We start from the raw sequence: 12645 nt of genomic DNA, 5'->3' as shown, positions 1-12645 counted from the left end.
TTATTGAATTTATATATGTTTTGCTATGTATTCTTAAAGTGATTTTATTACTTATATTTAACATTTTTATCTAGCATAATTATCATAAAATGAAAATTAAATAGCCTTATTAAACATATAATATGTGTATATTGAACAATACTTAATTAGATACTATGTAGCTTTATTATAGATATTTTGTTGCATTAAGTGTACCTTTATATCTTTACGTTGGCTCATTAATCCAGAGAAATGAACAGGTAAATTGATGTTGATTCCACGTGAAAATCTGTAGTTGTCCGATTGAAATTATGCTGAAACTTGTAAGACCGATAATTGTAGGCAAAGATATTATTGTTTTTATGTCTGCTTGTCTGAATTTGTTTTTTATTAACCGTTCAACATTTTTACAGTATGATACGTTTTGATATTTATACCGTTTCATATACTTCATATAATACAATGTGATATTCAAAGATGTAGTCATATCTCTGTGCCCCGACTTTGGGGGGAGGCATTTAGATTTACCCTTGTCCGTCCGTCTATCCGTCTGTTCTCATTTTTTGTCGCAGGTAGTTCAAAAATTATTTGACCTAGAGTCATGACACTTCCAGGAATGTTGCTCCGCATGTGAAGTTGTGCACTTGGGGTTTCGCTTGTGGATTTTTTCTGTTTTGACAGAGTTATTGCCCTTGACTTAGTAAAGATTTGCAATTATCAACTTGTGTCGCACGTAGCTCAAAAAATATTTTACCTAGGGTCATGAAACTTTACAGGACTGTTGATCAGCATTTGTAATTGTACACCTATGTATCTTTATATGGATTTAATTAGTATTTGTAGAGTGCTTGCCCTTAACTTTGAACATTGGCAATTTTCAACTTGTGTCGCATGTAGCTCAAAACGTATTTGACTTAGTCATGAAACTTCACAGGAATGCTGCGCAGCATGTGAAGATGTGCACCTGGGGTTTGGCTTGTGGATTTATTTTTTTGTCAGAGATATTGCCCTTAACTTAATAAAAATTTGCAATTTTCAATTTGTGTCGCACGTTGCTCAAAATGTGTTTTACCTAGGGTCATAAAACTTAACAGGAATGTTGATCAGCGTGTGAAGTTGTGCAAATAGGGTTTGCTTGTGAATTTAATGTTTTGTCAGAGTTATTGCCCTTGACTTAGTAAAAATTTGCAATTTTCAATTTGTGTCGTGTGTAGCTCAAAAAGTATTTAACCTAGAGTCATGAAACTTAACAGGAATGTGGATGTACCCAGTATTTCTAGAGAGAGTTATTGCCCTTGACTTAGTAAAAAACTGTTCCATTATGTTGTATAATTTGTTCCCCGAGTGATTATGTCAGAATCAGGAATAATCATCAACACCACTGTAAAGCTATGAACATGGGGTTTTGCAAGTGGTTTTTTTTGTCAGTTTTGTTAGAGTCATTACCCTTGAAATAGTATAAATTTGCAATTTTTAACTTGCTCAGGCATGGCTCAAAACGTATTTGATCTGTAGGCCTGAACAATTATAAGAATGTTGGTCAACATGTGTACTTATGCACCTTGGGGTTTGCGTGTGGATTTATTTAGTATTTGTAAAGTTCTTGCCCTTTACTTATTAAAAGGTTTTTAGTTTTCAACTTGCGGCACATGTAGCCAAAAAATATTTGACCAAGAGTCAAAAGATTGACGAAACAGCGAAGTGTGGGGGTACCCGTATCCTATGGACACGTTTCTAGTTTTTCTAAATTTTAGCGTTTATACCCCTGAATATCGACATTACAATATGCATACTTTGTTAACGAAAATTTATAGGTAAAGTAAATAAGAGCTGCTGTTTCTTTGTTATTATGTTTAATACAAGGGGGCCATGATGGCCCTGAGTCGCTCACCAGAAACAACTGTTTTTCAGTGTTATTTTTCAAACAACTTGCTGAAAGACCAGTCCAGCTCAACTTTTACTTGCCCTTCTAATTTAAATTATTGAAATATTTTGCCCTAATATTTTGGAGACTTTGTTAGAAATATCTATGTTGCAAGTGTGTTCCCATGAGACTATGTAGAATAAAATAATGCAGAATAAACAGGTCTAGGATTTCATGATATTTACGTACAGTCTGTACATTTTTGGACGAGCCATAATTTTACAGATTTTTGTATCTGTAAATTTACAGACATTAAGTAAGAAAATAGAAGAAGCTGCATTAAAATTCAAAACCACAGGTTAAAATTAATAAGGTTACATACTATATGATTAAATGTAACAGTATGGTGAGTTTCAAAACAATATGATTTTCAATTTTCACTTTTATTAAATATTTCAAAATCATCATACAAAGATGAAACTCACCACATTACCTTTGTAAATATAAACAATCAATAAAAAAACTAGTCAGAAGCTGCGGGTTTTAGTGTAAAATTAAAAACAGCAAATTTCACATTGAATATAGATTTGTAAATTTATGGATTGAAAAATCTTTAAATTTCTAGACTATCCCTGGGATATAAGATAATGTCCCAGACTATCCATAAATTTGCGGACAGTCCATAAATATCATTAAATACTAGACCTGATAAATGACCACTACAGCAGGGTTAATTTTGATGGAACATTTTCTCTAATGAATACACAAAATGTCACATGCAAAATATGTAAGGTGTTTACAGTATGGGACAACAAACTTTTTATTTGAGGGCAAATATGTGCCCAATCGGTAAAATTATGGAGCTTTGGTAGCGTCTGTCAAGCGTAACACACTAGTTCCGATTTTCCGTCAACTCCCGTAACCAGTACCATACGGTACTAAAAAACTCTAAAGTTTGTGCATCCCGATGTGAATGATTTGTTTATTTCAGTAATATAAACTGTGCAAGTCATTTTAATAACCAAACATTCCTTACGAAAAAATCGCTCCGGAGCATTATCATATTGCTTGGATTTCTCAGTTGTTTCAGCATTCGCCGATTGATTTGGTTGGAAAACCTCATTTGGTATAGGCGCAGAGTTGTTTACGGTAGATTATGTCGCTCCATCAACGTTAACATTGTCTTTATTGAAGAATGAAGTCAATCTTGGCTGCTTTCTTTTCGAAGCAGACATTTGTGAATTTACCCGGATAATGACGTCACAATCTGAAGCGTCTGAGCGCTTTTAACATGTAATAATCACTAAAGCGTCTAAGATAAATCATGTGACCGATCAGCTGATGAAATTCATGCTATTTATAGAAAAAAATATATACTACGACGCTTGCAAAAATATGCGTCACGCTATAATATTACCGCATCAAATGCAAAAGTACTGTGTCAAAAACGCAGAAAACGCTCTCTAGAGAAAACACTGCATGAAGCGATGTAATTAAGTGAATATGAATGAAACCAAATAAAGCTTGATACTAAGTTATTATATATCTTGTATAATGTGATTAAGTTATTTCATAAGAGGTCATGACCTCAAATAATTTCATCAGCAAACAGCAGGTCATTCACATGTATGAAAGAAATTCCAGCATGAGTTGTTTCCCTTCCATTAAACTATAATTTGAAGAAATGCCATGGTCTGGGGAATCTTAGCTTTAGCAGTCCCTAAAAGGGGCCAATCAAATAAATATAACAATTTTTATAAGAGATTACTATAAGAATGCTAATAACAAAGTTTGGTGATCATCCATCAATAAGTCCTGTAGAAAAAGCTGTCTAAAGGTTTATATCATTTTTAGCTCCCTTGGCCCCCCTAAATGGGGCCTATCAAATTAATATGAGCAAATTTGATAAAAGACCTAAGAATGCTACAGACAAAGTTTGGTGATCATCCATCAATTGGTTCTGTAAAAGAAGATGTATAAATAATTTTCTATTTTTAGGTCTAGAGACCCCTAAAAGGGGCCAATCAAATTAATATGAACAAATTTGATAAAAGACTACCCAAGAATGCTACAGACAAAGTTTAGTGATTATCCATCAATTAGTTCTCTAGATATAGACGTTTAAAGTAATTTCTATTTTTAGCTTAAGCGGCCCCTAAAAGGGGCCAATCAAATTGATATGAGCAACTTGATACAAGACTACCCAAGAATGCTACAGACAAAGTTTGGTGATCATCCATCCATTAGTTCTGTAGAAGAAGATGTCTAAAGGGTTTTTTTTTCTATTTTTAGCTCAAGAGACCCCTAAAAGGGGCCAATCAAATTAATATGAGCAAACTTGATAAAAGGCTACCCAAGAATGCTACAGACAAAGTTTGGTGACCATCCATCCATTAGTTTTGTAGAAGAAGATGTTTAAAGGTTTTTCTATTTTTAGCTCTGTTGACCCCTAAAAGGGGCCAATTGAAAGGGCATGAGCAAATTCAAGTGTGACTGTCACAAGGATGCTACAGACCAAATTTGTCCAGCGGTAAATCTGTCCAGCGGTTTCAGAGAAGAAGACGATTGTTGACGCATGACGACGGACGGCGGACGCCGGAGTATCCCCCTTTGATACTAATAGCTCACCCTAAGCCTTCGGCTCTGGTGAGCTAATGAATGTAAGCAAAAAACGTAGCGTGATATTTTTCTTAAAAGTTTATACTTGAATTTTCTTTTTTCACAGTGCGTTTTTTGTAATAGCTGTATTGTAATTCTATGGTATTGAAATATATACTATATATGCATATATTAAATAATACACATTGGTGTTATAACATATTCATCCATATAAAGGGTTTTCGTATAGAATACAAACTCGTGGGTAAAACTAGAAGGGTTTTTGTCACAAAAACATATGTCTCCCAAAACTATGTTTGGTCACTCATGTGAAGTTTCATTGAAATCCCAACAGTAGCTTGAACTGTGAAGGCCGAACAAGATTTTTCTATTTTAAGCTCTGGCGGCCATTTTGTGCAGCAAAGCGGAATGTGCCGGTGATGTGCACAACTAGGGATGGTACTGATCACTCCTGTAACCCACCAGTAGTTTGACATGTGAAGGGCGGACAAGCTTAATTCGGACGGATGGACAACCGGGCGGACAGACGGTGAAGGCAAAAACAATATGTCTCCCAAAATTTTTAGGAGACAAAATGATCTAAGTTTAACTTAGATCATTAGGTCCTTACAATATATTTATAGAAAATAAACATTATTATGTCTTTATTGCTCGAAAGATTTCATTTTCAACTACCCTCTTTCTACGAATGTTAATCAACTCCAAACGTTGTCATAAGAAAATTATCGGAAAATATGTAATCATATACTACGTGTTTACTCTCTGGAGGATTAAATTTTTTTGTGCAAATCTATTGTCTTTTACTTTGCATGTTAACATGTGGGATATTTTAAACTGGCGAGCCTTGCAAAATCGATTCATTCATTGCACCTGACATTAATATTGCATAGCATTACATGTAATAGGAGACAAAATAATAATTACCTTTATTAAATCATTTAATCCCATTTGGTTTCCATTATTCATTCGTAATTTTAAAGGTATTGAAATAAAATCGAACCTTGCTAAAAGAATAAAATTGTGTTGACGGCTTAGTTTATAGGAATTATGTTAAATCATGAGAAAACTTTACTATGTAAAAGCAATATAACCTTTAACCTTAATTATAGATCCCTCTGTTACATTTAAAAATACTGATATTATAATTTCAAATTGTGGTATATTAGTTCCTTCCATGTGCTCTATTTTCTTGCTTTCGATACATCTTTATGTAAGTTAAATAGCATCTTTTTGTTTCATTGATAAATTTGATCGCGCTTTAGAATCCAATTGTAAAGATTTCTATACCATACAGTATGATGAGTTGTGTGTAACTTTATTTGAATCATTGATTACTATTAAATGTAAATATATTTATTTACGCACATTCTTTAATGGAGTTAAACAAACATGTATTCATTTGTATACGGAATAAAAGCAGGAAACCTTTTCTAATCATCTAAAACTAAATATTAATTGAATACTGAAGTATAATTTGATATCCAAATCATTCGTCAGCTTAACAACAAATTCATACGTTTTGGGGATCTGCATAACCATTATAATTGACTGTTTTGTGAAAATACACAACAAAAAGAATGTAAGGACATTGAAGTAAACGTATTTAGGACAACTAAAAAGAACCTACAGTATTTAACATTTCTCTTTTGACAAGGAAACTGAGCTATCATTTCAGTCGACTCGTTTAATGGAATATATTTATTTACGCACATTCTTTAATGTAATTAATTAGTTTGATACAAATGTCACATTCCTTGTTTGGCAGAACGTAATGTCCAATTTCTTGACTAAAGATGAATTGGGTTTATAAAACTTAAAACTATATTATAATAACTGGTTTACATCAAATGAAATTGCTCTGACAAATTACAATACGAATGATATATCTTTAAAGTTCAGCCAAATGTTTTTAAGTGTTTGTTTGTTTTTTGGTTGTTTTTGTTTTTAGAAATAACATTCATTCTATAAAACATATTTCGTTAATCAAATTTATATATCAACATATAGTAACAATTTAACAATTATCTTGTATTATATTTAACTTAGGTATATACAACAACTCTGACGATAATATGACAGAGACTATATAATTATAATAATTATGTTTGTAAACGTGAGCCACCGTTCGGCGGGGGCCACACTCGACTTTTTTGCAAATAAATCAACAGTTTAAACAAATCTTAAAAAAAAATTGAAAGAAAAAAAACGTTTTTCATTTATTTTTAAATTTTCAAAGGTCTGTCTAGTCACACTAGTTGTTTTATCTAAGTATAAATTCTTTCTCAAAATAAATGACAAAGTTAAAATATATTCAAAATGTAATCGTTTGACGGTCTAGGTCATTTAACGGTCAATGTCATATCTAAATTATCCACCTGTATGTGTGGTCACACGTGTTGTTTTGTCTACGTATGAATAAAATCCGTAATGAATAACAAAATTATGACAATTTAACCAAAATTTAAAATTTTTACCTTTATGGTGAAGATCATTTAAAGAACAAAGTGAATGTCAGTTCAGTCTATTAGAAGGTCATGTCTAAACTCTTGTTTTGTAAAGTATGAAGATAATCCGTTTATTTCTTACCAAGTTACAATCAATTATACCAAATATCAGGGAAAATTCAATACTTTAGCCGTTAAGGTCAAGGTCATAAAAGAGCCAAGGTCAATTTGTGTGTAATGTTTATCAAGATGCTATCCTAAAGTTATGTTGTGTTATAATAAGAAATCAGTTCAATCATTACTAACGAAGTAAAAACCAATTAAAGCAAAAACAAAAATATCAATAATTTGATCTTCAAGGTCAAGGTTATTTATGAGTGAAGATATGAGTGAAGATGAAGGTATGTCTGTCTATCCTTAAAGATTAATATGTTCAAAATCGAAACTAACAAATTATAGCCACTTATAGCAAAAATCAGAAAACGAAACAAGCAAAAATTAGATATTTAACCTTAAAGGACAAGGTCATTTAAGAATAAAGGTCAATGTTAGTCAAGTCTTCCTAAAGGTCTTGTCCAAAGGGCTGTTGTAGCCAAATATGAACACAATACGCTTAGAACTTAAAAAGTTATGATCAAGGTAAATGTTTGCGTACGGCAACGTAACTGACTGTAACAATACCTCTCTATTATTTAAAAATGATTGATTGATGCTCATTTGCTTTACAATCAAAGTCTTTGAAACATAAAATGTAAACTATATCTATATATCTACAGTACTTAACATTTTAAAAGCTTCGTTGCCTTGAAACGTTATTAATGATTATATTGACTTCTATTTGAGGATGTAAATGTGAAAGGTTCTCATTAGACCAACACATTAATGTAATTGTAAAAAAGTGTTTTATGCCTCAATCCCAAGACTTAATGGCTTTTTTAATGTTGCTCTATATTTTTGTAAATCTTGCTCTATAAAAATAGATATAAATGTCTTACTAAAAGCATTTCCCTCATTAGCCATGATAATTCAATTTATCAACAACTTCCGTTTCATATTATTCGTTTTGCATATTTTGTCCCTACGTAAAGTTTGGCGTTTAAAGGAGAAATGGTGTATTATGCAATATCAAACACATCTAATATTTAAAGATCCTGTATGTTTTGTGATTGATATTGTTACGTAGTGTACACCATACTTGCAAAAAGTTATATAATTATGTATATAATTATGCAAATAAATAATTTTCAAACATCGAAGAATATGTAAAATGTGTACTGCAAATATTTGTGCACATTATATTTAATCAATAAATTACATGCATTCATTTCTTATTGGAAAATTTGACTTAGAATTTATAGAAAATATATTTCTAATTACCTCCCTTTATTTACATGAAATGTTAAATTGGGTAATATCTTTACAAATAATGCTTATTGGAACTTACAATATTGACAAATCTTAATTTGAGCATCACATTTATGAAATGAAACCATGAAAAAATTGTGTTACAGGATCTTTAATGAGATATCCCAAAAAATCACAATTAATTTTACCCTTAGCCTTTCATTTGGTATCTCATAAGCCGATGTGTCAATGAAATTTCTTTTTTATCAATGTAGTCATGTTTTTTGCAATTATTATTATTGGACAATTTGTTTGATTTGGATCGTATATTCTTCTAAAAGAAGAATATTTCCAAATTGATAGCTGTTGTAAGAGTGACTTAAAAATCGGAGGAAAATGAAGATGAATGTCTATAAATAGTGTTATAAAAATCGTTATAGTTAAATTGTATAGCTTAGTAAAGTGTAATATAAACGTCAATGTGTTTTTTCAAATTCAAACAGTTTCAGAGTTAACAATTTTCAGATAAATCACTCTCCTTTGTTCATTGTTTTAACAAATTTAGTTTAATATAAAGGTTAATTCAATATTACCTTTCGTTTGGCAAGTTCGATTATAGGTTATAAAATAAATTAAATAGCCAAGAACATCGTTCTTCATATTTTATCAATCGTAACATTAGAATGAGAATCAAAGTAAAAACAGCAATTAGTTTGCTTTTTTTCTAGTTAAAAATTTACTCATATAAATTCCCATGTATCTGACTGACGGTAGTATGGAAGAATAGATTCTTTGAGAAAATAACCGCTTTGTATGGATCAAAGAAGTTCCTTTTAAATTTTGGTATGAACCTGCAATAATAACTTGTTATGATATTTGTCATGAGAATAGCTAGTATGCAAACTGCATGATCGAAGTAATTATAATAACAATGAGACTGTTAAATAAATTTTCGCACCAAATGAATCTGAACATTGGTTCAGTATTGATGTGAAGTAAAAATGATGTTTCTACATTGCTTTTTACATTTTGAATTTGAATTCATTCGTTTATATATTATTTAATTATATAAGGTTCATCAGCGTTGTTTGTGCCGTGTGGAGGCCGTAATAAATCGTCCCGTACATTCAATCAGGGATGTTATATTTCCGATCCTTAAAGATCGTTCAGCACGACCTAATTGTTGTACATTTACAATTTTGCCGTGTTGGGCTTTCTTTAGGGATTCGTATTTCTCTCTATTTTATGAAAATATTTACCTCTACAAAATACCTTTCAAAAACACTGGATCCCAAGAAGGATATATAGAACGTGGACAGAATAACAATAGATAAGGAGAAAATAAATCATACAGTGCTAAAGTGTAAATAGCGTGTTATGCCTTCACCAGGGGTGTATGTATAGCATATCGACCGAGTACGAGGTCTTTCTGTTTAGGAAAGACCTGGTCAAGAATTTCATGTGACACCGAGAGCGCGTAGCGCTCGAGGTGTTTCATGAAATTCGTGACCAGGTCATTCCTAAACAGAAAGATCGATGTACGAGGCCGATATCCAACTTACACACCGTCAAACTATTGGCTTGACCAATGGCTAATGCACGAAAATTATATTTGACACAGCGCATATATAGGTAAGCTTTTATCAACGTTCTGCTTTAATAGAATATATATTTTGCATTTAACTCTGCTTTACTCTTAAAAATAATAATCTAAAAAGCTAAATGTGCAATTTGTCAAAAATAAAGGGAATTGGTGTGTAATGTATGTTAAAGAATGAATAATTATGTTCTTAGTATTTCGTACCAGACATAGCACATTGGAGGACAGTTGCCTCCCGGACAGTTGCCCTCCTCGGACGTGTGTCCCCTTGTTTTTGATGTGACAACTTGTCACTTGTCAGAGGTCATATCGTGTAATTATGTTATTTAACAATGCAAACGATATATTTATTTATGGATACTTTTTGTTTTGTTTTCACAAATTTGCGTGTGAGTTTTTGTGTATTTAAGCACAATTGATTTTCGACTATTTGACAGTAGGCAATGAATTTCGGTAACAACAATTAAATATTTTAACATTTTTAAAACAGAGGGAGGCAAATGTCCGCCGATTCCAAAGGGGTAAAATGTCCGCCACTGCAAAAAGAGGGGAAACTTTCGAGGGGGCAACTGTTTGAGGGGCAAATGTCCAGCAGGCCACAAAAGACATACATATATATATATATGTTATACATGATCCGAAACGATATTTTATATAGCAGATTATAAAGTGTTCTAGTATAAATTATGATCGTTCATCATATGAATTTTTATACTAAATCACTTATAATTTTATTATCATTTCTTTTTCAAGATTTTTAAATAATATCCGAACAATGCATTTCTATCGTTTTTATTGATATTTGAAATGTGCCCATTGTAGACCAAGCCACTTTAAGTACTTGTATATGCATGTCCTTACTTTGATGTGCTATATATTATTTTTATTCAAAGATTTAATAAAGGGATGTCGGAGTACTCAATAAACATTATCTTGTTTAAAATGTATTGCCCAACAACATTGACCTGGCACTCTTGCATTTGACCCTGTAGTCGGTATATTTTGTAAACTTTACGATCTACTTGCAAATCGATATGAATGTCAATATCCAATTGTTAAAATGATGTAAATTTAAATCCCTATTAGCGCAGTTGGTTAAGTAGTTTCACTTGCAGCTTGTAGACTAAAATTGGCACGTTCGAAATATGATAAACAAGATCAACAAGGAAAGGCGGCGTTCAATGAACGCAACCCCCCCCCCATATGGCAAGGAGCCCAGGCGGACCCCAAACAAAAACAGGACAGGGCAAAGACAGAGCACGGACAGGTTAATCACTAAATGATAAATAATTTGTAACTGATTAGGAATTCAAAGAAAACAAATAAATGATTAAATAACAGGCCCACAAAGTCAAAGGGGAAGAGGACAGGAGACCGAGGGGGGAGGGGGGGGGGTTAATCAAAGAAATAAAAACTAGGGGTAATGGGGAAGATACTGACCGTAGACGAGAAAACAACAAAGGACACAAGCAAAAGTGTCACCACAACAGTATGAAACAACATAGACATACATCTGAGGAACACAGAGGGGCGCCGCCTTGGAACGGTCAGCAGCATAATAATGACTGCTGGGGAGTTTAAACCGGTTAATGGTGCACCAAACCTCGCTCTTAGTCCCACCATGTTCCTATAAACGAGACAGTGTAAATAAAATGAATCCCCGCCAAGTGAAATTCTCACAGTTGTCATGGTTACAAAAGGTTAAATAAGTAAAACACTAAGATGATCATGTAGAAAAATATAAAAGTAAACCCAATGACCATAACAAAAGTACTCAATGTCCTAAAGGAAGACAGAGCAACAAGAAAATCACCTACAAGGGCCCGACGAAGCAAGGCAGACGAACATTAAGACAATTCAGTAAGAACTATCCATCATAGAGTCTCCCACTTGGTCCGTCAGATGTAATCAAAAGAGGAAAGCGTAGTGTCCAACTGTAAAAGGGTTAAACACTAAACATGCAGTATGTCTTAAAACAGTAGGGTCATAACCTCTTTTAATAAAACGTTTAATGATTTTAGTAAAAACAGCAGAAAAATTACCATGACCCAAAATCTTACGAAGTTTGTAAATCACATCGCCATAAAAACCAGGGGTGAGTAACCAGAAGCTTTCGTTAAAATCACGCTAACGAAAGTGTTAGCGCTCGCGTAACGAACACGTTAGTCATTTTAATGATTGATTTTGTTGCATAACCAGAAAGCATCGTTATGTAATCGCTAATCAATCGTTAGTTAAAATTCATAACGAAATCGTTGTGTAATCGATAAGGGTATACACAGCATTTCGCGCCATCTGTCATAGACACATAGAGTACATTGCACTACAAATAATAATGGAAGAGAAAGGTAAAAGGCGACCACGCTTTGAAAAAGATGAACTTGAAATACTTTGTCATGAGGTAGGTCTGAGAAAAATTACATTATTTGGTAAATTTAGTGATACTCTATCTCTTGAGAAAAAGAAAAAGTCGTGGGGCGAAGTGACAAACAAGATCAATGCTGTCTCTCAGGTTACTCGTACGGTTGACGAAATACGGCGAAAATGGAATGATTGGTCAAGCACTGTCAAGGTCAAAGCATCTAAAAAGAAAAAAAGCCAAACCAAAACTGGTGGCGGTGTTGACACTTTGCCTGATTTAAGTCTGTTGGAAGAGAAGGTATTAGTTATTCTGGGAAAAGTTGTAGTTTCTGGTTTTACCTGAAGGGATGGACACGCTGGGCAGTCCAAGTTCAGTGAGCCCGAGTCAGAATTTTTCTGACATATACAATGAAGAACCAAAAGAAAATCCAAAG

At 32.9% G+C, this 12645-nt stretch overlaps 1 protein-coding gene across 1 annotated transcript; it reads left to right on the top strand.

The window, feature by feature from the left end:
* Nucleotides 1-12146: 12146 nt before the first annotated feature.
* Nucleotides 12147-12585, top strand: LOC132744855 (myb-related transcription factor, partner of profilin-like; the record flags this gene model as incomplete). Its single annotated transcript, XM_060733647.1, is given in 2 exon segments — nucleotides 12147-12545; nucleotides 12547-12585. Coding segments are annotated over 2 exon segments (399 nt in total), but the record flags the coding sequence as incomplete, so codon positions are not given.
* Nucleotides 12586-12645: the final 60 nt, after the last annotated feature.

The sequence above is a fragment of the Ruditapes philippinarum genome, unplaced genomic scaffold (genome assembly GCF_026571515.1).
Source record: "Ruditapes philippinarum isolate M1 unplaced genomic scaffold, ASM2657151v2 ctg7766_1_1_1_1, whole genome shotgun sequence".
Lineage (NCBI taxonomy): Eukaryota > Metazoa > Mollusca > Bivalvia > Venerida > Veneridae > Ruditapes > Ruditapes philippinarum.
The sequence above is the reverse complement of the archived record's forward strand: the minus strand, read 5'-3'. Positions and strand labels throughout refer to the sequence as shown.